Raw genomic sequence first — 27,133 nt, forward strand, 5'->3', positions numbered from 1 at the left:
GAGTGATTAGTGATGTTAGTTGATGTTCCAGAAACAAAAAGTGTTGCGAAATACATTTTCTGTTGTGTTTTATTCGTCATTTTGTAAAATCCCATTGTTGAAAAAATAGTTCCACTATAGCAAAATAAACGGATTGGAATCATATATTGCGACGATATATTGTTTATAATCATCAACGAACACCACTAACCACTCGGTGAGTTTAACAGTTTTGTAAACGAACATTATTGGCTGTTTTAATGACATTTTCGGACATGCACATTGACTCCAATGTTAAATGGGTCCATGGCCAATTCTTTTATAGTCAAAAACTCGAGAGAGGAACCATTGTCAAAAAAATGTTGTCCACCACTCTTGTCCATCCAAAACAAACTACAATATAGACTCAAGGTGTTAAATACCGGAATTATCCTTTAAGTGCTCGAAATGTGGAAGCAGAAAACTAATTTAAGATGAATTTAAGATTTAATTAACATTATTGTGTTGTTTTGAAAGGTTTGAATAAATAAAAATACCTTAAATTTAAAAAATACCAATTTATTTTTTGTCCTTCCAAACATGTAAACAAGACTGTGACCTGGAAACAATCATACATAAAGACACTGTGTGAGCTCACAAATAAAAAACAAATATTGATAAACGGTTTATGAAAAACATTCTTTGAATGTTATAGTTGAAAATGCTGGAATGCTTGACAATATCAATATATACTCTTAAATATATATATATATATATTTATACTTCTATAGATAGACTTTATACTTAGATTAATTAAGAGTTCTCGTTGAGAATTCTTTTTTTCCGGACAGTTCCTGCATTTGGATCTCTGTTCAAGAGATTTAAATAAAGGCAGTTTGCTCCCGTTTACGCTCCCTGATAAAGACAATTACTGCAAAGGAGACTACCGCCCCTTTCGGAACAGACTGTGCCCGACATACCACATAAATACTTTTGAGTTCAAGTCTATATTTCGATTTCCTGGCTTTAAAAAGCTTAATTGGCAAATGTTACAGCACATTCTTCTTGTTGAACTTTAACGAATAACCGATCGCAGTCTCTAAACATTCCAATAAAGATCCGGCGGAGAGAAAGTCCAGCTCCACCTCGATAAACTTAATGTAGATGTGTAATCCAGAGAGGGTGCTTTCCCTGTCCTGGCCGGTGCAGTTGTCCTGCAGGAACCTGGTTATGGCTGAAGGCTCCCCTCGCCCGTAGTGTTTGCCTGAAGTCTGAAAGTGCTGGAACAGACATTGCTGTAGCGTCCTCTCCTCTGAAATGCCGAGGTAACAGTAAGTGACTTTGGCTGATGTCCTCTTGTCCTTCTCTACGCTCTCGCAACGGTCCGTCTCCTCCTCTTCCTGCGAGCATGAGGACTTGTCCTCTGTGCAAGACGAATTGGACCCGCTGCTCTCCTCGTAGCCTATGGCGTACAGGCCGTATGTTTTTGGGATGCCCCCCGGAAGGAGGTACTGGGAGCTGTTGCTGCACCCTGCCGCTCTCGTCCGTGCGATCGGGATCCAGTCCACCTCCATGTGCAGCTCCAAACAGCGAGCTTCGCTTATAGTGATGTCGAGGAATTTATAATACACGTTTTTCCAGTTCATCTTCTGCACCTTGGTCATGATAACCCTGCCCTCGACCTTCTCAGGGTTGAAGTACTCCCGTAGTCTTTTCCCCAGAGGGACCTGCGAGCTGATCTCCGCGTAGTGGTAGCGTATCTCCTCTCGCCACCGCGTGTTGTAGCCCACTCCGAAGATGGCCAGCTTATTGGACAGGTGGAGGCGGGAGAAGTCAGTCCATGTCTGAAAGTGCTCCCATTTGACCTCCACCGACTCGAGGATACGCATCACGTTCTGCATCACTTCCTGGCGCCTGTAGAAAGCATAAGGAGAGGAGGACGTGAGGAGAAATACTCGGAATATTTAAACATATTGGGAAATGGAACACTGGTTCGAACTTACTGGGTTTGCTCAGGTGGCTCCAGTCTTATCTGAAGAACTCTGGCTTTTGGAAGCTGGTTCTCCTCTGTGAAAGACAAGATTGAATTGTATTGGATATTAGAAATACACTTTTTTGTGGCATCAGTTTTTTTTTTCACATTCACAGATTGAGGTTGATAACTAGGCCCAAAATGGCACACTTTTATAACATTTTAGCAGAAAATTGGAAATCTGCGGAATTTATTTACTGCAGAAAAACATCCAAAATATGTTAATTCATATTACACACATATATATATATATATATATGAATAAATTTGTAATATTGATAATAAATACTGTTGTTAATTTGGGGTTTTGCATTTATTTGATAAAAAATACAGCAGTTTTGTGAAATATTATTGCTATTTAAAATAACTATTTTAATATATTTTTAAAATGTAATTTATTATTGAAATGGCTGAGTTGAATTTTCATCAGTCATTACTCCAGTGTCACGTGATCAGATTTGGTGCTCAAGACACATTTCTTATTATCAATGTTTTTGTGGAAATCATGATGCATTTTTTTAGGATTCTTCAAAAAGAGTTAAAAAAAAGAATAGCATTAATTAGATGTAAAAGTCTTACATATTATTTTAATATTCACTTTTGATCAATTTAATGTGCACTTGCTGAATAAAAGTATTGATTATTTTAAATATATATACTTTTTTAACACTGTATGAAAAAAATAATATGTAATTCAATTTTCTGGAAATCAGTGGAGCTTCATGAGGAATTCTGTGGGTTGCCTGCCTGCATCTCCTTTTTAAATACAGAGGATATTACATTTGTGATTTGAAACTTATTTACACTGTAAAGATGATTGCTTTCACCTGTCTCTATGTCTCCCTCATTGAAGGCCGCAGAAAGGTCCTGATTGCACCAGTCCTCCTGAGAGTAGTCCTCCATAGTACTGCCGTCTGACTCCATCTCCTGGTAGAGGCCGCTGCTGTTGATCAGCACAGGCTGACAGCTTTGGGAATCCCAGCCGCCCTGCCCGAACACCTTCTCCAGCTGCTCGATAGAGTAACTGCTCTTCCTCTTCCCAATGCCGTGCTCCTTCACTCGGCTATAACACCTTCTCAGTGTCTGCAGAGGACCACAGGGATCATGGTCACGTTTATAAAAGCAGTAATACAGGTGAAGACGGAACACTGTATTTGAAATAAGCACAAATAAGCACTTGCTCCTTATAAACGTGAACAACTACTTTCTTAGTACTTATAGCCTTAAAAAGCACTGACTCGCAAAACACACGCTCAATTTCCTTGATTAACTTCTCAAGTCTGATAGCAACTCAGCTTGCATGGCCTTGTGTGAAATACAAATGTGCACACTAGATACTTACTCGGAGTGTCAGACATAACACAAATTTGACATACCGCTTTTTGCATACTATATAGCAGGGACATAATAATAATAATAACACACACACACACACACACACACACACACACACACACACACACACACATATATATATATATATACACACACACACACACACACACACATATATATATATATATATATATATATATATATTATACACACACACACATATATATATATATATATATATATATATATATATATATATATATATATATTATTATTATATCATCCTATATATATATATATATATATATATATATATATATATATATATATGAAATATATTACTATACAAATATAATACAGAAAACAACGGATTAATTTAAATGTAAAATTATATGATGGAACGTAAATCACTTTCATGTTGTGGTGGATAGCATATGTGATTTCACAGGTAGCCTATATGCTGAAGCAGGCAGTACAGTACAGACAATGAAGCTTTTGTGTTTATATGTGAATATGTGATATCTAAAATTGTAATAATGCCCTAATCACAGCCATTTTGTCATCTTCACCAAATATCTGTGGAGCAGAGACAATCTTCCATAAACATGACAATAACTCCATGTTCACAACTGACAGCCATCGGTCTAATAAACCTGCCCTGAGGTGAGACAGATAGTGTTTTGGTTTTGACAGCTTCACCAAAGCCCTATGTAACAAAAACAAACGACCAAACAAACATGACAACAAGTCTCTGAGCATATCCGAGTGACAGCCATGTGTTTCGATGTGTTATTTACCTTCATCCTCTCTCGACACTGGGATGGGGTCCTTTCATATCCCAGCTCTGACAGCGCTCTGGACACCCGCTCGTACATCGCTGGTCCCGGCGCCTTGCCAGAAAACACCGTCCCGGCCACCTCCAGCTGCTGCATCCGCGCCTCCGCCAGCCTTTCGTTGCCCCACACGGCGATCAGCGCGTTTGTTTCGGACGGTGTCCACGACATGCCTCGACAAGCGGTGAAGCTGTTGGATGCAGAGGCCGATCCACTCCGGCCTGCGCCCCCGGACAGCGAAGCCACGACGTTCAGAGGAGAGAATCTGTTAGGGGTGGAGGGGTTGGAATGGTATTGGTTGCTGTCACTTAGATCCTCGGATTCTGGGGAAGGAACCTCGGTTTTGGGAATCTTCAGAGGCACCGATATATCAGGAGAACGCTCGGCGTTACTGGGGGCCGCCATCTTGCCTCTGTTGCTAAGGGGAGGGGGCAGAGAGGAAGCGCGCACGCGCGCTCACTTCAAGCGAGATTGACAGCTTCATAATGGCAGTTCAGCGTTATCATGTTTGCATGATACTTTATAGCTAATAATATTAAATACAAAACATTAGGCTATAGGTAATTATTATGAAAAGTGATAGTTATATATACAGTGTAGAGGTATAATTTGAATGAATGTAACTGTTTTTAAGTATAATATTAACAATAATATGAAATATAGGCTATATTAAATAGTGCTGATATCACTCCGCTTGACCAAGTTCGCGGGGTTCTTCCTTGTGAAAGCCGATTTGACTGTTGCAAATAGCAGATTTTAAGAAAGTCGCGTCAGTGTTTCCTTTTGCTAACGGGAGCAATGCAGTGAGAATTTTAACTGCAGCATAGAAGGTAGGTTTGAAGTTTAAGTCATGTGTTTGCTCCCAGAACCATTCGCCTCATGTCGTGTTTCTCTTGTTTAATTAGCGGGAAAATTAAAACCTGGACTGAAGCTGGACTGGTTTACATAATGCTCTGAGAAGGAAAGTTCTGTCGGTCTGTTCTAAAGTTCCAGACTCCAGACAGACAGGGCTTTCGATCTGTGCCTTGCTGTTGGTGACCTTAACAATGTATTGTAAGTTAACAAATATAATATTAAAAATAGCTTGAATTTTAACACTGTTAAATAAGTGGTGTCATAACAAGAACAATAAAACATTTTTCTTAACAACATAACGGATGTCATATAATAATTACATTACGCAAATAAATAAATATGACAGTTATTAACCATGTCATAAGTGTAAGTTAGGCTAACTGTTACAGCAGCAAAATCTGTTATGTATTTAATACAAATTATAATTATATATGTAAAACATGAACTATTATTCTTATTATTATTTAAATGGTAAAATTAATTACCCATTTTAGGGATGTGTATTTTCCTTCGCTGCAATAACTTACATGTCTGTCTCCACTACCTGTATATTACAAGCGACAGTACCACTGCTGACCACTAGGCGGGGTTGCTCATCGTTTCATTCTGCCTTGCGTCCATAGACTGACTGCGTCTGATAGAGTTTGTCAAAGTGGCAACAACAGACTTGGCAAATTTTACTTGGATGTGTTTACAGCTTTAGATTCCTTATTTTGCCGGTATCATCTTTTTTATGTCCTGTTTAATTCAGTATAATGTAGTTTGTCATAGACAAGTTTTGATTCTGGCAGCCACCAATGTGCATTGGAGAAGAATTGTGTTAAACCCACAGAAGCGTGCATGAATCACTTCTTAAGCAATGCAAATTATTTAATGATGCTGTCGAGTTATTTATTTGGGCTGGGATAAAAATAAATAAATTACCTATGTCATCCTATAGGGAATATAGCTTAACTGAGTTGCAGCCTCACAGCTGCTCACGTGATTTAACAGTCTATTTAAGGTCAAAGGTTATAACCCGTCCTAAGAATAGTGAACTGTCCTGACACCATTTTCTGTCCGTATCTGAGTGTTTTCTGACAACTTCATTGTGTTTGATGTCTGCTAAAGGTTAGATGCAGAGTCAGGAGACAGTATAACCTTTAAAAAACCCAAAGATGACAAGATTGTGTCTTCTCCTGAGTTTCTAAAAGTACCAGTATGTTAATGCAAAGATTTTCATGAGCATATGGCGATGGAACCTGAATAGTAAGCTGTAGCTGCATACATCCTGATAAAGCTATCAGTTTGTTTTCCATATAACTTTTTATTACAAAAATATAAAAGAATCCTGAGCTAATATTTGCCGTTATTTTACAAATTAAGAGCAAACCCATGCGGATGATTCAATTGTGTATGGATTTAGCCTGAGGTGTTCATTTCTCATCAAGATGCATTATAAAGAATCCCTCAACCATGATGAATATGAATAATAAAGAGCCGCAACCTCGTATTGTAAAAATTGGCTTTGTACTACAACGCTGGACATTATATTTGTGAATGCAAATCTAAAATGGGAATCTCTTAGCGTATGCATATTATACCCCACAGCCCATGCATTGCCATACCTTCAGCTTAATGAGGGAATGGATATGTTTGCTCATGATCAGAAGCATGGCCTTCTGATTAGACTCGCTCTAGAGGCCTTTCTAAACGTCTTGCCGACATTAAGAGGAGCACTTCTTAGTCAGATCACATAGTAACTCAACGGCTTCGTGAAATCAAGCACTTTTTTTTATCATCAGCGAAGTCACGAAAGCCCTTTAAATGGCTGAATGTGAGAGAAATTGTAATGACCCTCTGACACATTAAGGGGCGTTGAGAAAGCGAAGATAATTACGATTATTATTTCATAATTTAGCATTTTAGTAAAGATGCTGGAAGCATTTAAGTGAATTTGTGTCGGAGAGATTGCTTTTAGGATTGGCAGGCAAAATTCCTTAGCATTTTATAAAGCCCAAAGTGCTTATTTGCATAATGTCTAATGGGCAGGGATATTTCCGTTTATCCCATACGAACACAAATTCGCACATGCATTCACAGTCAATTAGAGCAAATTGTGATTTTTTTTTTTTTTTAGCTAGTTTTAGAGGTGAGGATGTTTTCATACACAACCTCTGCATGGCATGATGGTTGCCAGGAAGCAATTTTGGATCTTCAGGGTGTCCGCGCTGACTGACCCCCTACAGGGTCACAGATGTGCTACTTGTCCGACAAAGTGTGCTCTGCCAAGATTCATCCTGCAATGCCCTTCCATACTTTCACCTATACGAACTCAAGCCTAAAACCCCAAGAGCTTTTACTTGACATAAAGAGAGTTGATTCGGATCTCCATTTCGTTCCAGAATCCAGAAATTCTGCCAGTGATACTGATGGATACTTGCGCTCTTTTTTGTATGAGTGAGTCGTCAATGATTGGAGCTTTTTACACCCATCTTCAAATTCTGTTTCATCTCATCTCCCTCGACTGGCTTTAGATCAGATCATTATCACGGTGGTGTGAACGATCATTAGATTCACTCAGTGGCGCGGCTGATTGCAGCACCTGCAGACTCCAGTTCAGAGAAAAAGCACATTTTTGGTTTGGAGGCTTTCATTATGAGGCAGCCTTCTCTCTTTTTTCACATAAAGCATCATGAAATCACACTGAAATACTCAAATATGTGCATTTTTATCATCCCTACATTTTGTGTTATGCGTGGCATTAAAGAGAGCTGAATAGTTTTTGTACCTTGAGGAATTATAGAAGAACCTATTTTTGATTCTTCAAACCATATTTGATTCCTGATTCTATGCCTGATGTTTCACCCCTGAGTTAAAAATAATGTGTTTAGAATCAGTTAGCTGGTCAAACATTTGCTAATTGTAATCATAAAGAAAGAGAAATGTTTAATTTAATTGATGTGTTTTTTTTTCTTCTATACAGGCTGAGACACCAAAGTTCAGTCAGGCAGTGGAATCACTTTGGAGTTTTTTGGAGGCAATTCTGAAAGAGGCGATTCTCGGGTTCAACTTGTTGGTGAGTTGTTAACTTGAATCACTGCGAGTCAGACATGTCCGAAAGAGACATTCTTCGTTCAGTCACAGTGCATTGACTAGCTTGAAACCGGTTCGAAGGACTCATTCTTAAAGGGATACTCCACCGTTTTTTCATATTAAACTGTTATTCCCTTAACTAAGACGAGTTGATACATACCTCTCTCGTCTCAGAGCGTGCACTTAATCGCTCTGGCGCGCCGCGACACTGATAGCACAGTTCATTCTTATTCACACACTACATCCTTATGCATCGTAATTTACGAGATACAACTTTTGGATCCATTAGCGCCAGCTCTGACCACACAACTTTACGATGTTGTTGTGCGAAAGTTTGTCGGCACTATGTGTAGCAAGGTATGTTGTTCTGTGAAGAAGGAGGAGTGAACCGGCGAACATTTAAAGACTTGAACAATAAAACAACAAACACTAAACCAAAGTAAAGGCGGCCTCATGGACGACTGCCGCACACACATAAACAAAACATAACAAAAGTCCAGGCCTGGTCTTCTCTCGTCCTTCACTGTCGTCGCTCCTCCGTGAGATACGAGGCCAGTGCGGCGCGCAGGTGACGTTCGTTAGTAATCACGCCACCGGCCTCGCGCCGTTCTCTCACGGCCCTCGGCCTCGTCCTGCTTGCCACACTATGGTTTTAGGGAAAACTATGGTATAGTTGCGATGGTTTTGGAAAATGCACCCCAGACCAGTTTTGTGGATCATTTCAAATGATTCATTGAAAATATTTGACTCAAAAGTCGGGGTGTACCAATTCACTTATGTTACGATTCAGTTCGAAGCATGATATTGCTGTCAAGATACAGTACTTACGATACTTTAAACAAAGGTAAAAAATAGAGTTAAAATGGTACATACTGTATGGTAAATTGTTAACGAAGGTACTATACATTAAAATGCTAAATTTCGTATTACATCAGTGGTGAAATTGAATAGGCTTGGACTTGGTCCATTTTTACCAACATATGGAACATATTCTGTCCCTGACTACATGCATTTAAAAAGTTTTAAATATTGTATTTTAGAAAATAATTTATTATTTATTAAATCTAAATGAAATGTGTCTAAAAAATGTTTTGGGGGTGAACTATATACATGGTACATATTGTTGATCACAATATATCACAATACAAATATGGACATAGTTTTTTTTGTATTGCGATGTATTGTGACAATATTGTTAAACAATGACAAATCAGACATTGCTACAATCAAAAAGCAACTTTCTTTACAGTTTTTTCTAAGTTTTTAAAAAAAAGTTTAAAATTTTTTTTTTAGTTATGTTATACTGTAATTTTTTTCACTTAATATGCAGTGTTTACAAACCTTATGATTTATGTAAATAGGTGATCATTTGCTACTTTGAGTGGAAAACCACTCTGACATCTCACCGTGCCAAATGAATACCTAAACAGACAAATTAAAATGACACCACATGCCAGAGAGATTCATATGGGCAGCATCCTTTAGTTCATTATGTTAGTCCGTCATCCCAAATTCTCCTGCATGTCTTCAAACAAAAGCCTCTCATGCTCATCAGACAGATAAAGACGAACCCTCTTACGTGGCCACCCACCGCCCCGATGAGAATTTACCTCAGCACCTCTCGCAGATGGGACCTGGTCCCGTGGGGGCGCCGTATCCGTGGCTAACCCCCCCCTCCGGCGGCGAGGACCAGGTGTTTCCCCTCAGTCAGACGCCAAGGTAATTCATCGGCGCCTCCAAAACACACGTGCACCCTCATCAGCAGGCCCTCACCGGAGAGCAACTTTACATTAAAGACTTGTCTCATTAGAGCGCAGCGGACACGGCCAAGGCTAATGAGAGAGGCTGTGATGACGGCAGGCTCTGATATTCAAGTGCAATAACAGATCACGGTCAGGGCCAAAGCCATGTCACGCCTGGGTGATGGTGAATGGGAAGGGTGCTGTGACGTTGGCTTAGACGGCATCCAAGTTCAAGGCTCAGCAAGATTGTATTGATGCTAGCCGTCTCTCTGTGCGTGTCGAGGGAGTTGCTGTTTAAGAAGGAGTCTTGTAATGAACTGCGCCAGATACAGAGAGTTGATTTTGTGCATGATATCATGTTGGTAAACATATTTGGTCAGATCATGTGAGATTCATCTCGCTGTTTTTCGGTGATTAGTGGAGGGTTTTCAGATGATTGAATTTATGTGCGCATGTAATGTAATTATCAAAGTGCTTTGTGATTTTGTTGTATCTTTTAATCTATTGTTAAAGTTGAGATGAGAGCCAATGCACTTAGTTTTGCTAAACAAAACCTTTTTTTCTGAACCAATATGTCTGGTCTTAAGGTGCTTTCACATTAGCGAAATTTCACAGGCAAAATAGGTTCACTGTCAATAGTGTAGCAATGAGTAAAGCACATCTCACACAAGGTTTACTTATTTTTGTCAATCTGGATTCTGAATGAATCCTGCTATGGTGTTCTGAGTGGTCAAAAAAGCATTTTTACAATATAGGGCTGCGTTTCTCAAAAGCACATTGAGTGAGCTTATCATAGAGACCATTGGTGGCAATGGTTTTACCATCTACTTAGGCTCACAATGCTTTTGGGAAAAGCAGCTCAGATTCTTTCAAAGCAACTTTACAGTGATAAACAGAAAATAATGATTCCATGATGCAAACAGAAATCAATTCTGCTGTAAAGAAGCTAAGAAAATAGTGTGATTGTTTAGCGGAAGTCAATTCAATGTTGATTCCGTTCTGTTCAATAAGTGTGTAAGCAAGTCTATATATATGGTTTGGGTCTCTCTTTTTAAGTCAGTTTAAATTAATATAATATTACTAATAGATTAAATAAATTAACTCTAATCTAAAATAAAATGATAAAAATGGGTGTTGAATATTGTGTTGGACAACGGGGAGCCTTTGAGTAAAAAATGTTGAAAACAACTGCAGTAATGCCATTTTAAAGGGGATCTATTATGCCCTTTTTCAAAGTCTTGATTTTGTTTTTGGGGTCTAATATAATAATAATTATTTTTAACATAGTTGCTGCACCTCTCTTCCCAGTCTGTCAGTAACGATTTGTTTAGTTTCTGTCTCTATGAAGCCCCTCCTTCTGAAAAGCGCAATGTGCTCTGATTGGTCAGTTGGAGCAGTGTTTTGTGATTGGTCAACCGCTTTGAGTGTGTTTCGGAAATGTCACGCCCCTTACCATAACCACGAGTTACTACTAATGCAACTCAACCAGGACTTGTCCCTTTTATTTTGCAAATTACTTGAGAGGTATTTACTATTTATTTAAAATGACGAATATTGTGACGTATTCGTTCCCAGAAGAAGTTTTCTGAAAAAGAGAATAATTGCCTTTAGATTTGTACTTTGTACTTTGTAACTTTACAGATTCAATTGTGTTTTTCCTTCGAAATGGCTTTGTGTTGTTAAAGTGTTGTGTGAGGGGTCAGGGATGGTCGCTACTGCCCTCATTATCCCTTTATCCCCCTAACCTCCATGGACCTCTTCATTTGCAAATATAATAAGATTGGGCAAAAACATCATTCATTTCCATTGATTTTCCTATGACCAGCACTTCAAAAGCTGAAGGATTTACAAGGCAGCTTTTCATGCACATGCACAAGTAGTCTCATAAAAGCAAATTAAGGACTCTAAAGCAAACCAAAACATTTTTAAATTTGTTTAAAAGGTTTTGAAGCCCAACTGAGCACTTAGTGAAGCATATCCATTTTTCTGAATATTTATTTTCCTCTCTTTGATGCACACTCAGCGCTGATAACTCTGTCAGAATGAGTAACTGTGAAGGGAGTCAATAAAGGCATCAAGATAGCGATGAGTTTGATATATGAGTTGATTGAGTAGTCTACTCTGGTTTGTATTGATGTGGATGGTGAGAGATGAACTGGCCTGATGGTGGCGTGGGCGGGAGGAGGGCCGAGGATGGGCAGTTCTCTGGTCCTCTGTGGCCCAGGTGTGGGGCAGCTGCATCTGCGGGGTCCGGCCCCTGACCTCAGCACTGTCCGTCGTTCAATATACCATTACCCCCAGCAGCTGCACTGACCACTGATAACTCGCATGCCTCGGTCACCGCTCATTATAACAGGGGGTCTGCAGAACACATGGCAGCTTTGACAAGGCACGCAAGCAGATTGCAGCTTATTTGGCCATAACTTTTTTATTTGTAATAGGTCAGGCTAATTAATCATCGAAATTTGGCAGTTTTTAGGTAATTGTTGCAATTTCACAATCAATATTGGACAATAACCATACACATTGATAAATATTACATATACCATACATATTTTTCAACATTCTTTTTTGTACAGTTCATTTTAAATAAATATTGTATAAAATAATTGTATAAATAATGATGCGCATAATTTTTATGGTGGGATGGGCTATTGGTATTTTTATTTAAAATGAGAATGGTAAAATATGTTCAAGGTCTAATTATAGTTATGAAGTAATCTGTTTAAACTATTTGCAAATAATATTTTATTTTAAAATATGCACACATTCACTCTTATTCGTATGCCTGATATGGCAAAAGTGCAAAACAATGCCTCTTCACATTCAGTTATGAATTACATGAAACATGTAAATTATTTTCAATTCAAATATGGCGAAATATTATAAAAGAGTTAAGTAGTTTGCATTATATTTCTGTCTGTAGTTGAACATTTATATCGTAAAACAGTTAGTAAATGTTTAGCTACTTGCATCTTGCACTTTTTCAACGTTAAAACTTTTTTTTAAAAACATTTTTGCACTCATCTTCTGTGAACAGTAAGGCCTGCCTTCTTTGATTTGATTGGCCATATCAATCATTTTGACATTGATAATCGCTTTCAGACACGGAGGCAGACCAGCCTAAAAATGTAAACTTTTTGTCATCCTAAACAAAGTGGTGTAATGGAGTGCAGCAGAGCAACATCAAGAATATCAAATATTGAGGGGGACAATTTGGCCATTTCTAATTATTGTGCGGACTTGTCCCCCTCAATGTCAATGGTTACGGCCCTGGGTTATTCTGCCTCTTTACAGGACTGATCCAGTTCACTTCCACATGTGCTTGACAAACAGTAAGTCAAGTTTGCATGAAATCCAAATACACAAGCACAGGTTGTCGTTCTCAATAAGATTTCCAACCTCTGAATTTTCCACTGAGGCCGTTGCGTGTGATTGAGGCATATGAAATCCATCACAGCATGCCGTGTCAGACATCGGCCCTCTAAATCTCCGCACGGTGATTCATTCAGTCGACACCTTTCAGCTGCCTCATAATGAGAACGCTCTGCATGTGGAAATTGGCTCACTTGCTGTCCCCTGACTTTGTGCGCTCTTGATTGATAACCACAATCGAAGCTCAAGAGGATACGTGGTGAATGTGTGTCTTATCTCTCTCTGCTGAGGGTGTTCAGTTTCTGTCTGCAGTTAAGGCAGTTAGGATTTCTTTATTACTTGGCCTGATACATGGGCGGATACTGTGGCTGAAGTTTACATTAAGAGATATTCAGTTGAGCCTTAATAAAGCCTGTGATCCAGAACCAAGGTTAACCTAGAAGAGGATCATTTTATTGTTCATTGGGCTTCCTCTTTTAACACTCAGACTTAGTTGAGTTATGTGTCTTGTAACAACTTTGTCTCAAATGTGTCCTTGTGAGAAATACAATGAATGGAAATTATACAATCTTTGCCACTCAGTAAGATGTAAAATGTATGTGGATATTGGGGAGGCACAATAATGTGTTGGTTATAGGCGGAGGCATTTATTGGCTGATATTGAATATGCTCATTTTTTTATATTTAAAAAAATGCCAGTTAAATAAAATGTTTAAAAACACTAATAATTTAATAATAACACTGGTAAATGAAAACCTTTAGCACAATTTTAAATGATTTTTTTTTAAACTCTGCATTAGGGTATAATACAAAATAGGATATGAATCTAATATTGGCCCTTTATCATTTATTAGTGGACAGCATAGTGCTGATAATTACATCTAGGATGAATTTGATGAGAAATGTTTGAGCTTATGTTATAATTTTTGGACTTTTGATCGCAGTCTTTAGTTTGTTGGCAAATGTAAGCACAGTTTAAGATATTTGAGACTTTGAGATTTTTTTTATTACTTTTTTGAGACTTTTGTGAGAGTAATGTTTTTTTTTTTTTCCCTCAGGATAAAAAAAAATACACATTTGAAAAAGTTGCTATTTAGCCGTGTTTTTGAGAAAATTAGCTCATTTGGGGTTTTCTGGAGTTAAGTTGAGATTTAATTCTTAAGATACCATTAAGTGGAATAAGTGCCCTATTATCGTCTTGAAAATCATAATTAATGAATCTTATTGTATTGCGGGTGTCATTCTGCTTCGGGGGTTGAGAGGTCTTTGTCCCGGGGTGAAAACTCTGTGGCATGACATTTTCCAGCAGGGTTAAAGGTCTACAGCCAAATGTCAGCGCGCAGGGGACTGGGCAGATGGCCAGCAACACTTCCAATCCTTCCCTTTGGTAATAAGCATCCCTTTATCCTGAAACGGACAGGTATTCTTTAAGTTTAGCTTAGTAGTGTTTTTCAACACATAGAGGAGACCATTTGAGTTCCTGTACAAACTATTTAAATCCTCATTTAATCCTGTTCATTTTATTATTGGATGACATTCAGACTGTTCGTCACACTTTTTCTTATTTAATATTGGTTACTGACAGACCGTGGCAGGGAAATGGTCTTTTGAGCACATGACTATGATTATGTCCTGGCCCCACTGGGGCTCACAGACAGTAACTCATATAATGGGTGGAGGGGATGAGCGGATGATAGAGTGATGGAGAGAGCGAGACAGAGAGGCACGTGTGTGGGTAAGGTCTCCCTGCTGTGAGTCTAATTAAAAGGGTCTGGAAACAGAGGGGCTGCAGCGGGGCCCACCGGGGCTCTTCCTTTCCTTCTGCCTTTGATTAACGGCACGCACTAATGACCCTTCAGACTATAAACATTTACTGTAAACATTACATAGCAACCTAACGTTTCTTTGTTTTGCGGTAGCTTGTTGCAGTTTATAAGTCATGCATCACTATTTCTTTTGAACAAGAATTGCAGATTTTAAAGGAAAGGTGGGTTTATTATTTTGGTGAGCAAAAGGCAAAAAAATCCCATAGGCTTATATTGAAATAGGACCAAAATAACATAGAGAATTTTAGGTGGGCTCTTTTGACTTTTGGCAGTAAGAAACCACCTTGCAACAACCCAGAACATCATAGTAACCACTTAGGAACGTCCTAGCAACCACCCAGAACATTCTAGTATCCACTTGGCAACAGCCTAACACCCATTTAAAACACAAGTAAGATTTTAGCAATGCCCTAGCAACCACAAAGAACACTCTAGTAATCAATTGGCAACACCCTAGGAACCACCCAGAACTCCATAGTAACCACTTAGCAACGACCAAGCAACCACCAAGAACACCCTAGTAAAAAATCCAATAGACTTGCATTGAAATAGGACCAGGATACCATAGAGATTTATTGGTGGGCTCTGACTAGGCAGTAAAAAAAACCAAAAAAAAAAAACCTAGCAACCACTCAGAACATCCTAGTGACCAACTAGCAATATCTTAGCAACCACCCAGAACACTCTAGTAACCACTTAGCAACACCCTAACAACCACTCAAAATACTAGTAAGAATTTAGCAATAACCTAGCAACCACCAAAAACACTCTAGTAATCAATTGGCAACACCATAGGAACCACCTAGAACTCCATAGTACCCACTTAGCAACCCCCTAACAACCACGAAGAAGACCCTAGTGAAAAATCCCATAGACTTGCATTGAAAAAGGACCAGGATAACATTGAGACTTATAGGTGGGCTCTGACTAGGCAGTAAAAAAAACACCTAGCAACCACCCAGAACATCCCAGTAACCACTTAGCAACGTTCTAGCAACCAGCCAGAACTCTCTAGTAACCACCTAGCAACACCTAGCAACCACTCAGAACATCCTTGTAACCACCTAGCAACGTCTTAGCAACCACCCAGAAAACTCTAGTAACCACTTAGCAACACCCTAACAACCACTCAAAACACTCTGGTAACCACTCATCAATGCCCTAGCAACCACCCAGAGCACCATAGCATCGTGGTGGAACATTGTAGACAGATAGACAAGCATCACTCGGATGGACTAGGCAATTGGCAATATTTGACTTGGCAGTTGGCAATTTCACTCACATTGACTATGCAATTTTGGTTTTATGGTTCTTTTGGAGATAAATAAATTGAAATGAAATGTTTAAGTTCTTATGGTTTCCGGGTTCTTTAAAGAACATAGATTGTCTTCTCTGTGGAACCTTTATTTCTAAGATAATTTTCTGTTGTTATTGTCACAACGATTGTATTTGTATTGATCTGGCTGCTGTAGTGTGAAGTGGCATGCCGGCCGACCTGCTTTAGAGGGCTTGCTCAGAGCTGGCTTGCATTTGCAAGGAAAGATCAGGGAGCACTTGTGTGGCATTGTGGCCTCATTTACAATCTAATCCGGCCCTATTTCAAAAGGATCTAATTGCATTCATCAGATATAATGGTGCTTTTGTTGATTAGAAAAGTCAATGTTTGTTTGGTTTGGAATAATTTATCAAGCAAAGCAGTCATATCTAGACATAATATCAAGGGACTTCATTATTAAGTGTTGATGAAGCGGTAGCCTTTTGTTTAGTTCGTTATTGTGGGATTTGAACTGAGAATCTGATACTTTAAGCTGCATTGTCACTCTTTGCACCACTAGTGGCATCAAGTGGAAATGCAACAATAATATTTTTTTCCCCATAAGGTGTCTCCAAGACTTCCACCAGACCACCACACTTCACCTCTAAGAGGAATGACTTTTCTATTGATGTCTGTATTCTCCAGAGCAGGGGTTTTGGAACCTTTTGATGCCAGGGACCTCCTGCCTAAAATATGAAAGCAGTGATATATTTTCACATATAAAAACCCATTAAAGACCCACTCCGATGAAAATCATGTTTTTCTAGGTGTTAACATGTTCTTGTGGCATTTTTCTGATGTTAGAGGACATATCTTGAGAAAAATAAGCTCAAAGTTGTATTTCTGAGTATTTCTACATTCAAATGGCTGTGAATCAGTAGCAGACGCTAAAATGCCGGCTAAAATAGACTGGAGTTGTGACGTAGTAACTCCACTGGGCGGGTCCACAAGCTCATACTCAAATTGGAACACATACTGTAACAAATAAGTCACTTTTCACCGTCTATCAATCGTCAAAACTAAAGATTGGAGAACACAGACTGATCCCGTCAGTCATTACATAAGGAAAGAGGGAAGCCAGCCTCCTCCAGCCAAGCAACAGGCGACATTCGTGCATGTGAAATTCCGCGCTCGTTCAAGTAGACTTGCACACGCCGGGTGGCGACGAGTTACGCCTGTCGCAGTCGTTTGTCCCCTCGTGTGTCAAGCCCATCACTCGTGAGAGAGTCAGTCAGTTTTTCAGATAGAGCGGTGACATTAGCATCATAATAATCCCGAAATGCCGAGCAATCCACTGATACTAAATATGTCCTGATTGATCACTGTGGGAGGGATGAAATATTGAGGCGAAGTAGAGCTGTTTTTTACCGCGACGTCTCAGAGTGAAATAATGATCGGTGATAACTATGATTAACTTCGGATAATAATAATTAACGTGTATATATAATACTGTAATAATGCTTCTCCGTGCCAACGGCTCCGCCCACAACGCAGAGGCGAATTGCTAATGAGCTACTGCCGCTCTGCTGAAGCGAAGTCCCAGAAAACGGCACAGGTTTTGAGATTTTGGCTAAAAATGGCATAATCATAATTTAAAGACCACTGGGAATGTTTAAAAATAGCTAAAAATATGATCGGAGTGGGACTTTAATACAATATTTGATGTTATTTTGATTGTATTTATACAACTTTACCATTATACTAAGGCAAAGCAGAATACTAATATTTCAAATTTGGTTAATGTAAAAAATCATTGTTAATCAGTTGATTGATATACTACCATTCAAAAGTTTGGGGTTGGTAAGATTTTTTAAAACAAGTCTCTTATCCTCACCAAGGCTGCAATTATTTGATCAGTAAAAGTAATGCATATGTTTAAATATGTAAAAGCACATACAGTAAAACATATAATATTGTGAAATATTATTTAAATTAAATGTTCTATTTTAATACATTTTAAAATTTAATTTATTTCTATGATGGCAAAGCTGATGATTCAGAAGCTCAGTATTTAGAATCACATGATCCTTCAGAAATCATTCTACCGTAATATGATGATTTGGTGCATAAAAAAACATTTCTTATTATCAATGTTGAAAACAGTTGTGCTCGTTAATATTTTTGTGGAAAATATGATAATTTTTTTAGATTCGGATGAATAGAAAGTCATTTATTTGAACTATATATAATGTCCTTATTGTCACTTCTGATCAGTTTAATGTATCCATATCCAAATAAAAGTATTCATTTCTAATACTATCTAATCTAAGTAGTAATCTAAGTAGAAAAAAAATCTTACTCACTCCTGTAGTGCACAAGAGTCTAGGTGTACAGCATCAAAGGCGATTTCATATTGAATTCATAATCAGCTGATTAATATCCAAGAGACTTATCACAAGGCACCACTTACAGCACTTTCTGAAACATCTATAGATACTGTGTAACTTTAAATATTGACTCCTGACCTCTATAGCATTGTCAACTTTCCTGAAAGATAAACTTTTTACCATCTTGTCATAACCCTTCACCAAGTCGTCTTCCAAATACTTAACAAAGTTAGTTCCGTATTCATCTCATCTTCAGGAATTCTCTTGTGTCGTCTTCTAGGAAGGGTCAGAGAATTCCATCTCTTGCTTCTGGAACTCTTTTCCCCAGTGTTGGCATGTCCCTCATTAGCATGCCCCCTTCATTAGCCTTGTTAAAGTCTGGGGGTCTGGGCTGCTCTTTGTTCTCTGATCCCCCCACCGGATGATGCCAGGCACTCTCGTCCATCACACTGTCATTGGTTGATGCTCTTGGGGACCAGTCCATACCAGCCCATGCATATTCAACCGATACCCCACAAGCCCCCTAAAGCAGGACAAATGTGCCTCTGGTAAGGGAAACAGTGCCATATCAACCCCCCAAATATTAAAATGCACTAATAAAGACCACATGGATTCCCCTCAATAATGCGTCCCACGAGAATGTCTGGGTAATTAAAGGCCTCGTGCCATATATGAAAACCTATCATTCATCTCCAGAGTGGACATGCTCATACATACAAATTGCGTGCTATTTTTTCGAGTACTTTTGTGAGTACTTTTGTAAGTTTAACCAACTAAACAGCATTTTCTTTTCTTGCGAGAGAAGGACAGTTGGCTGTTTTGAAGCCCTAATTTACCTGATACTTCAAGGACAATCTGAATTTGTTTTGTCCTTTTGGAGATCCGACTGAAGAATGGAGGGATATATTTTGATATGAATTGGAAGGAGTGCAAATGAAGGGCAAGGCCTCAATAAAGTCTCTTATTAGAAAAAAGAATCACAATAATGAGTTGGATAAGGTAGAGCCCTCTCTACATTTGGTATTCCAGCACTGCTTTTGTTTGTAAGACAGGAGCAAATTGATACAAATAGAGGACAAAGGAAATACACAGAGCGTCGTGACTGAAATGCAATGTAGCTTTTTTCCAAGTGTTTGAAAAGGGCCAGCGAGTGCGGCTTTACTGTTCCCCCTGAAAAACTGAGAGCATAACACTGGAGGAGGGAGCAAACAGAATATGTGTTTCAAGGAAACTTTTAATTGTGTTTGGCAAATAAGCTTGTTTGTGTATGCAGGATCACATAGGTCGGCTCTGTGCACTTCAGGCCTCTTCAGAAAGTTGATTGTGCGTCAAATTGTGACAAGGGTGTGATGATTATGTGAATGAAAAGATGGGAAGCTAATTACAAGGCTCTCTTCGTTGTGTGAGAGTGGGTTTTGGAATAAGCTTTGTGCTTGGAGGGTGACAGGGGTCCCCGGGGATGCAGCTCTCACCCTGGTTGTGTTCTTATTCTGTAATCAGTTTGTCAGCCTTTGTGTGTGCACGTTTGTTTGTTGTAAATAGATGACATTAAGCAGAATGTTTTTGGCATGCGATGCTATTTATTAAATTAACTAACAAAAGAGAAGTTCACAAAAGAGTTAACAAAAAATGTACACCAAGGATGATGATAACTGTAAAGTTGTAATAATCAGTCTAAAGTCCTAATGATAACTGCATTGTTGGAATAACTTTTAGGGTAATTTTCCCCCAGTTGATTAACGATTATTTAAAAAAGCTATAACAATAATAAACTGTGTTTTTGAAATCAATTTCAGAATGTTTTTTTCAAGCCGATGAAAGATAAAAACATTGCCAGCCAATCAAATGCCATCCGACTTTAAAGAGCTTTAGAATTTTTTCCTATTTGGTAATGTATATAAAAATTCATAAAAAATAGGCACTTCTTTGATGATGCAGACCAAGTTAGGGTAATACAACTGTCCAGGAAAGAGGAAATTATGTAATATAGAGGATCTTTGCATAACCTAATTTCTGTCATGACAACTTTTGTGTTTGAGTGTTTGGCATGGTAATGGGTATGACAATGTTGATATTTTTGATCTTGGCGGAATAGATCTGCTACGCTGCTGCTGCTGTTGGTTACTGTTGCTGCTGCTGCAGAGCAAGTACAGGGCTTGCTACTGCCGATACATAGACTACATGACACACTGCTGTTAGCAAGTAAGACACGCTGATGCTGTACAATACAGAATACATGAATTACCCTGAGCAGGTCTATACAGGTGGAGCTGGGGAAGGGGGAGGGTTTCTGAAAGCACGCTGCAAGTTGTAACTGCTACAAGGTTGAGCAGCGAGCTCATTGGCTACTGATACAGCAGGAACCAAGCAGCTGTGCCCTATAGAGAATGATGTGATTGCAAGCAGATTGAGTTAAGTATCTATCAGCCTGCACCATCTAGGGCCCTATCTTACACCCAGCGCAATTGACTTTGAACACCGACGCATGTATCATTCCTATTTTTACTTTTCCCTCCACAGACGCACGTCGGTAAATTAGGGAATGAACTTGCGCTCGCGGGGGCGGTTCAGCGCAAAGAGGAGGCGTGTTCCGGCGCAAAACTTCCCTGGTGCTATTTTCCAGTTTTAGAAAGCAATTGCGCCACTGACCAAGAAAAAAACAGTCTAAAGACAGTGGCGCGTTGCGCGTTAGTGATATGGTATTTTAAGGGCGCGTGCTTGGCCATAATGTAGCGTGTTAACGCGCATCCACTTTGATTCTCTAATATAAACAGACGCAGCAGTTTTCATTTTTGCAAATCATACATTATTACAAGGAAAAATATTAACACACGAGGGGAAATCATTGTTGTGTCCGTGAAGATGTGAAAAAGATCTATCTAGATTTTTAAAAAAAAAATCTAGATTAGGCTACACATTTACCCAAATTATACACCTGTTTAACCGAAGCTAATTTGGGTGGGTTTCTCCCATCATCCCCAATGTCACTTCTCTGTGTTTTACGGTCCTGACGAGAACGTCGGTCTCCTCGGCTGTGAACCGCTCCTGGCGTGCGCTGGCAAATCCGCCGTTATAATAGCGATCCGCCATGGAACAAGCGCGCCTGCTCTTAAAGGGAATGTGAGAGGACGCTCTGATTGGTTTATTTCACGTTACGCCCAAACCACACCTATGAATAATGAAGCTACTTCAGACCAATCCCTTTTAGATTTGCGCCAGGCGCAAGAGTCATTTATCCCGCCGGGAAAATAGCAACAGTGCCGGGATCCGCCCACAAAGTTACTTGCGCTTTGCGCTTTGACACTTGCGTTTCAGATCGTTAAAATAGGGCCCCTAGAGTTTCATGACAGAATGTTGTATGAGTGTGTGCCAAGGTCAGTAAGTTCTTAAAATAGATACGTCATTTTATGTTTTATGACAAGGAAAGGTTAGTTCAGGTTGTAAAATCTCATATGGTGCAACTTCAATATTCAAATATTGTAAATCATATTTAGAAATAAAAAAATACTTTTTTCCTTGAAAATACACTTAAAAACAATATTGAAAATGTTACAAATATTTGAGCATGAATGTTTTGTTAAAACCCATAGGAAACTATGAATTTAAAGTGTACTTGGATTTTTTTTTAAAGATTTTTTTTTCTTTTCTTTATCATGGACGCTGTTATATGTCATTGACCTGTAAATTGGTTCTTCTGAAATCATTTTCGTCTGCCTTTGGCGCTTGTCACGTCTACAGTCAGTCATTCAGAGATTTCTGACCACCGAACCAAATTTTACCCCGGATTTTTTCTTTTCCTCTTGCAGTAAAGCAGTCTTCAATAAAGCAGTTCCTCAGATCTGTAAGAAATATCATTATAAGCCTGTCATTTCCTCTGAAAGTTGTTAGCTCTTGGCCTCAGCGCGGGGTCCTAATAGCTTCAGTGTGAGAGATCTGAGGGAAGAGCCATGGCAGGTCTCAGTCTTTACCTGGAGGATGTCAGCGGGTGATGGAGCCCTACCAGTCGGTCCTTTTATTTGTTTAACTAATAAAAAGCCTCTTGCTTCCCCTATAATTGCCCCCAAACTTCAGCAGGCTGAGGTCCAGAGGGGTAGGTGGGTTTGAGGAGGATAAGCCTCATTCGAGAGGTTTGTTAAGCAGCTTTACCCTCAGGAGACTAAGAGGGGAAGCAAAATGGACATCAGAGAGCGGGATGAAACAAATAGGGAGGCCTGGCTAGACAGCATGTACAAAATGTGCTTTTGTTTGTCATTCAAAGGTATTTTTTCCTCTTTAAAATGTTTAAAATGATGTGCACTATAACAACTCAAGGCAAAGGATTCAAATTATTTTATATTCTTTTACAGATATGTTAGATTTATATATTTTTGTTGTCCTGACTGTATCTTTCATATTTTTTTTCTTAAAAAGTTTAAAAGAATCCTTTTATACTTCGTAATTCGAATTAATTGTAATTTCATTTAATTAGATTCGTTGTTTGAGCTAATATAAATTGGGTACATCAGGCAGTGATATTTATTTAGTTATTTCTTTGATGTGTGAAACTAAATTAAACTAAGAAAAGCAAAGAAATATGGGCAAAAACCTGAGGAGCACAAACAGTTTACCGAAATCACTGGAAGGCTTTTCATTGTCTGCAGAGCAACTTTTAATTTTCCAGCATGTGATCACCGTGGACACAGTTAACCAAGCGAGCCCTTTTGCATTTGCATCTTGGAAGGAGGGAATGAAAAAAAAATGGGAAAATAGGCGGAAGACGAGCAAACCTCATTGTCCCGTCCGTTAATCATTCACTCACCCCTCTGGCTTCAATAAAGGGCTATAAAAGAGTATAAAAGAACAATTTGGCCAGCCCAGCTGTGAATAGCCAGCTCATCAGATACACAATAGTTGAGTGACGGCTACCGTAATTTAGCGTGTGATCTCGGAAACGCCCCCCTCTACCTCAGTCTTTGTTTAACTCGTCCGGCGATGGGACTTTCTTCACTTGGCCAGATGGGCAAATCCATAATGCAGAGAAGGGTTTAGGAGATCCCTCCCTCCTTTCCCCTCATCACTTCATCTTTCCCTCTGTGTACCCCATTCTAGCTTCACAAACTGGCCCATTACAGGCCAATGGGGGCTCCCTCTCGGCTAATTAAGCGCAGCTTTGCTAGCGCAGCGCGCAATGGGTTAGCGACCCCGCTGAAGCTCCAGCACCTGGGGATGCTACCTGTTACTCTACCCCTCCCGCCAGCCCTGCGGAGGGGACTCAGCTGTTGGGGACGGGCCCCTGGCCAGAGCTGACTGGTGATGCATGGTGTTCATATTACATTGTGCATACACTGTTTTTCTAACAGACCCGATGGGCGGTTTTCTGTCTGTGTGTAGGGTGAACAATAGACAGGCGACTTCATTAACAATGGAGCTATGGATCTAATGGTGTCATATACTCTTGGCATGTGGAAGTGGTCTTTGTATAAGCAGTGGAATTTTGAATATATATATTGTGTATAATTTCCAGTCAAGCTGTATTTGTGTTAAAATACACAAAAAGTGAAAATAAGATTTAATTGTGTGTATTTAGGGTACATAAAATGCAAGTTTTGAAGACAAAGGGAAGACAAATGTATTAAAATGTAATTTCTGTCAATTTGTGATGTGTTGAAAGGACTTTCAGAATAAAATGACTCCTGTGATGTATGTATGGTATATTCTCTGTAGGACATTGTTAGTAGACAAATTAAACCAGTGAAAGTGTAAAAAGTGCCCAGAGTTAAACAGTCTTGTATTTCAAATGAGATTGATGGACATGCATTTCACTCTCTTTTAAAACCAGTCTCATTTTATGCTGACTTTTCAGTACTCGGAATGCAATTGATCACCACCGCAGATTTACAAACACAACAAACAAGATGGAATCTCTCACATGTGTGGAAGTGCTTTGTAAGGATTTGCTCAATGACAACAGCCGTTCTATCGGCAAATTGCCTCGCGAATAAGTCGAAATTCTTCTCCGAGGGACTTGATCAGACTAGCATTGATTTTCCGCAAGGTTAATTTACCTGCAGAGGTCTGTCCTTCTCAACAGGCAGTCGAAAGGCATTTTTCCAGAAGCCAAGCCAATCACTGGACTCCAATTCCCTTTCACTTTGGAGCAAAAACAAGTAGTTCATCTTTCCTCAACAGTCAATACAGAGCCCTCTTCTGTTTCGTCAGCCTTGATTGAGATGAACTCTCCTGTGTTCAAAATGAGATACACTGATTGTAGGAGAGCGAGGGGCTTTGCTAAGTACCGGTGAGGTCTTTCAAAATTGTGAATGCTAAAGCAGAATGCTGTGCTCAATTCAGAGCTAGTTATTTGCTGATTTAAGCTCTAAGCTTCAGACATGAGCCAGACACGCTCTGTAGGTTTTTTTTCTTCTTCTCAAATTTGCACCTCATTTTAGACAGGGGTGCTGCTCTATGCATATTTAAATGAGTGTTTAGCATTTTCACAAATGAGCTTTTTAGAAAAAAAAGGGGGAATTAAAATAAAATGAGGGATTGAGGCAAAAAAAGGATGATAATGCAAATGTCTGAAAGGCATGAATCGAGGGGGCGTGCTTTCCAAGCTAATATCCATGGGGTTACGGCTAATTGTGCCATTGTTGTGCGATTATGCTGAGTTTGCTTAGCGTTTATGGAGAGTTAACTCTGTTGACTGAGGAACAGGGTTTGTTTGAGTTCTTTGCACCTTTGCCCCCAGTGTTCCCCAGGCCACCTAGCAGCCAATAGTCCCTTGGTACCCCAACATATTGCTTCTGTCACCCTGACCTGCCTCCCTGACTTAATGTCCGCAAAAGAGGGAATCAGGTTATGTGACGTACTCTACTGTGAGTTGTAGAGCGACTTCCCATAAATGAGCCATTTGTGGAGAAATAAGATTTTGACATGTTATTTTTGATAAAACAAGGTCATCATTTATTATAGCGCTTTTAACAATGTAGATTGTTTCAAAGCGGCTTTACAGTGATAAACGGATAATTTAAGGTAACAGAGATTGTTTTGGCTTTATAGCGGTTCTTGAGTAAAGATATTTTCCAGCTAAAGTTAGTTTTGATTGATTCACTTCCGTCGCAACGATCATTAGTAATTAAAAGGTCTCTGATTTCATGTTATGTCAGTTTTATTAACAACAATAATTGTTGTTTTGGTTGCTCTTTAATGTGTTGTGACAGATTGCGAAACGATCATCTCTTCCTCTTTACTACTGGTTATAGCATGGAAAAAACGTGAATGAACAGATACAGTACGACTTACTGAAACGTAGTCGCAGTGTTTCAACTGTAGAAAGATGTCAGTAAAACGACATATGACTTTGCGTGTACCTCAGGAAAGTTCAAAACCCAGCTTATAACTTTAGCTATGAGCAAATCGCTAAAATAATAAATGTATTGTTAGGTGCGGTCACATTTACTGTTGTTTGGCGAATTTTCATGGGCGAAATCCAGTAATTTCAATAGGAAGCCACGTAGTCTGGAATTTTGTATGAGGGCCAAATTTCCACATGCAGATTTTGCAACGGGTTCACGCAAATTCAATATGTTGACCAACACTTCTGTGTGAGCTGTGCTTTATACATTGATATACTGTTGACAATGGACCAAAATTGCACAGATGTGACCACACCTTTAAATATACACACTATACTATTAATGCATTATATTTTTCCTCAACCTGTTATTGATGTCTTAATCATTTACTTATTTTTTAAATATATATCCTAAATAATTATGTCAAATGTCTGAAATTGTTAGGTATCTTTAGAGGACATTTTCTGAAAAACAAGTTTTTGTGACAGCCACCATTTAAATTATTATTAGAAGCAGTAGAAGCGTAATAATTACATTAAAAAAAATTATTCAGTGCAAAAAAAACTGATGGAGTAGGTCACATATGTGCTTGTCAACAGTTTTTTTTTTTTTTTTTTTTTTTGTCTGTAGAAGCAGAGGAACTGGTGAAGAACCTTTCCATGGCATGGCATTTCCTCTCAAGAGAAAATGAACATTCTGCTCAGGCTGGATTGAGAAGGAAAGGACCAATTATATCTCTTGGCATATGGGCAAAGCAGCCTAATGATGAGGAAGACCAAATGCTTAGCCATCAAAGGTCAGAACCTGTTTGTGCCAGAGCCAAAAGACACCCAATTACAAAAAGGGTTTTTACCCTGCTGGAGCTTTTACATCCAGCTGTGGGACCTGGTGGCTGCACCTGGATTCTGGGCTCCCCAAGATAACCAATCTGTCAGATGGTCCCACTTCACACAAACCCAGGTCCAGCGCGTCATCCAAACCTCATGACAGGTCCGTAACATAAGTATCCCAGCAGAGAGCTTTACCAGACCCGGGCACAGCTGCTTCAGACAGCCCTGGCACAGCGTGGCATGCTGGCGGTGATCTTTATTATCTTAGCTGGAGGTCTTTTGAGAGAATGTGTCCC

General features: G+C 39.2%; 1 protein-coding gene and 1 long non-coding RNA gene across 2 annotated transcripts; one reads left to right on the forward strand and one right to left on the reverse strand.

The window, feature by feature from the left end:
* Positions 1–870: 870 nt before the first annotated feature.
* msantd2 (Myb/SANT DNA binding domain containing 2) lies at positions 871–4,651 on the reverse strand. Its single transcript, XM_079599641.1, has 4 exons — positions 4,123–4,651; positions 2,818–3,073; positions 1,962–2,025; positions 871–1,872 (listed from the first exon to the last, which is right to left on the reverse strand). Exons 1-4 carry the CDS (start codon positions 4,561–4,563, stop codon positions 1,008–1,010), a joined length of 1,626 nt encoding a protein of 541 aa, XP_079455767.1. The 5' UTR covers positions 4,564–4,651; the 3' UTR covers positions 871–1,007.
* Positions 4,652–5,078: 427 nt separating this feature from the next.
* Positions 5,079–26,666, forward strand: LOC306991610. Its single transcript, XR_013796132.1, has 3 exons — positions 5,079–5,211; positions 7,979–8,071; positions 26,638–26,666. It is a non-coding gene; the product is annotated as an uncharacterized lncRNA (long non-coding RNA).
* The last annotated feature ends 467 nt before the right edge of the window (positions 26,667–27,133 follow it).

This window comes from Phoxinus phoxinus (genome assembly GCF_949152265.1).
Source record: "Phoxinus phoxinus genome assembly, chromosome: 23".
Lineage (NCBI taxonomy): Eukaryota > Metazoa > Chordata > Actinopteri > Cypriniformes > Leuciscidae > Phoxinus > Phoxinus phoxinus.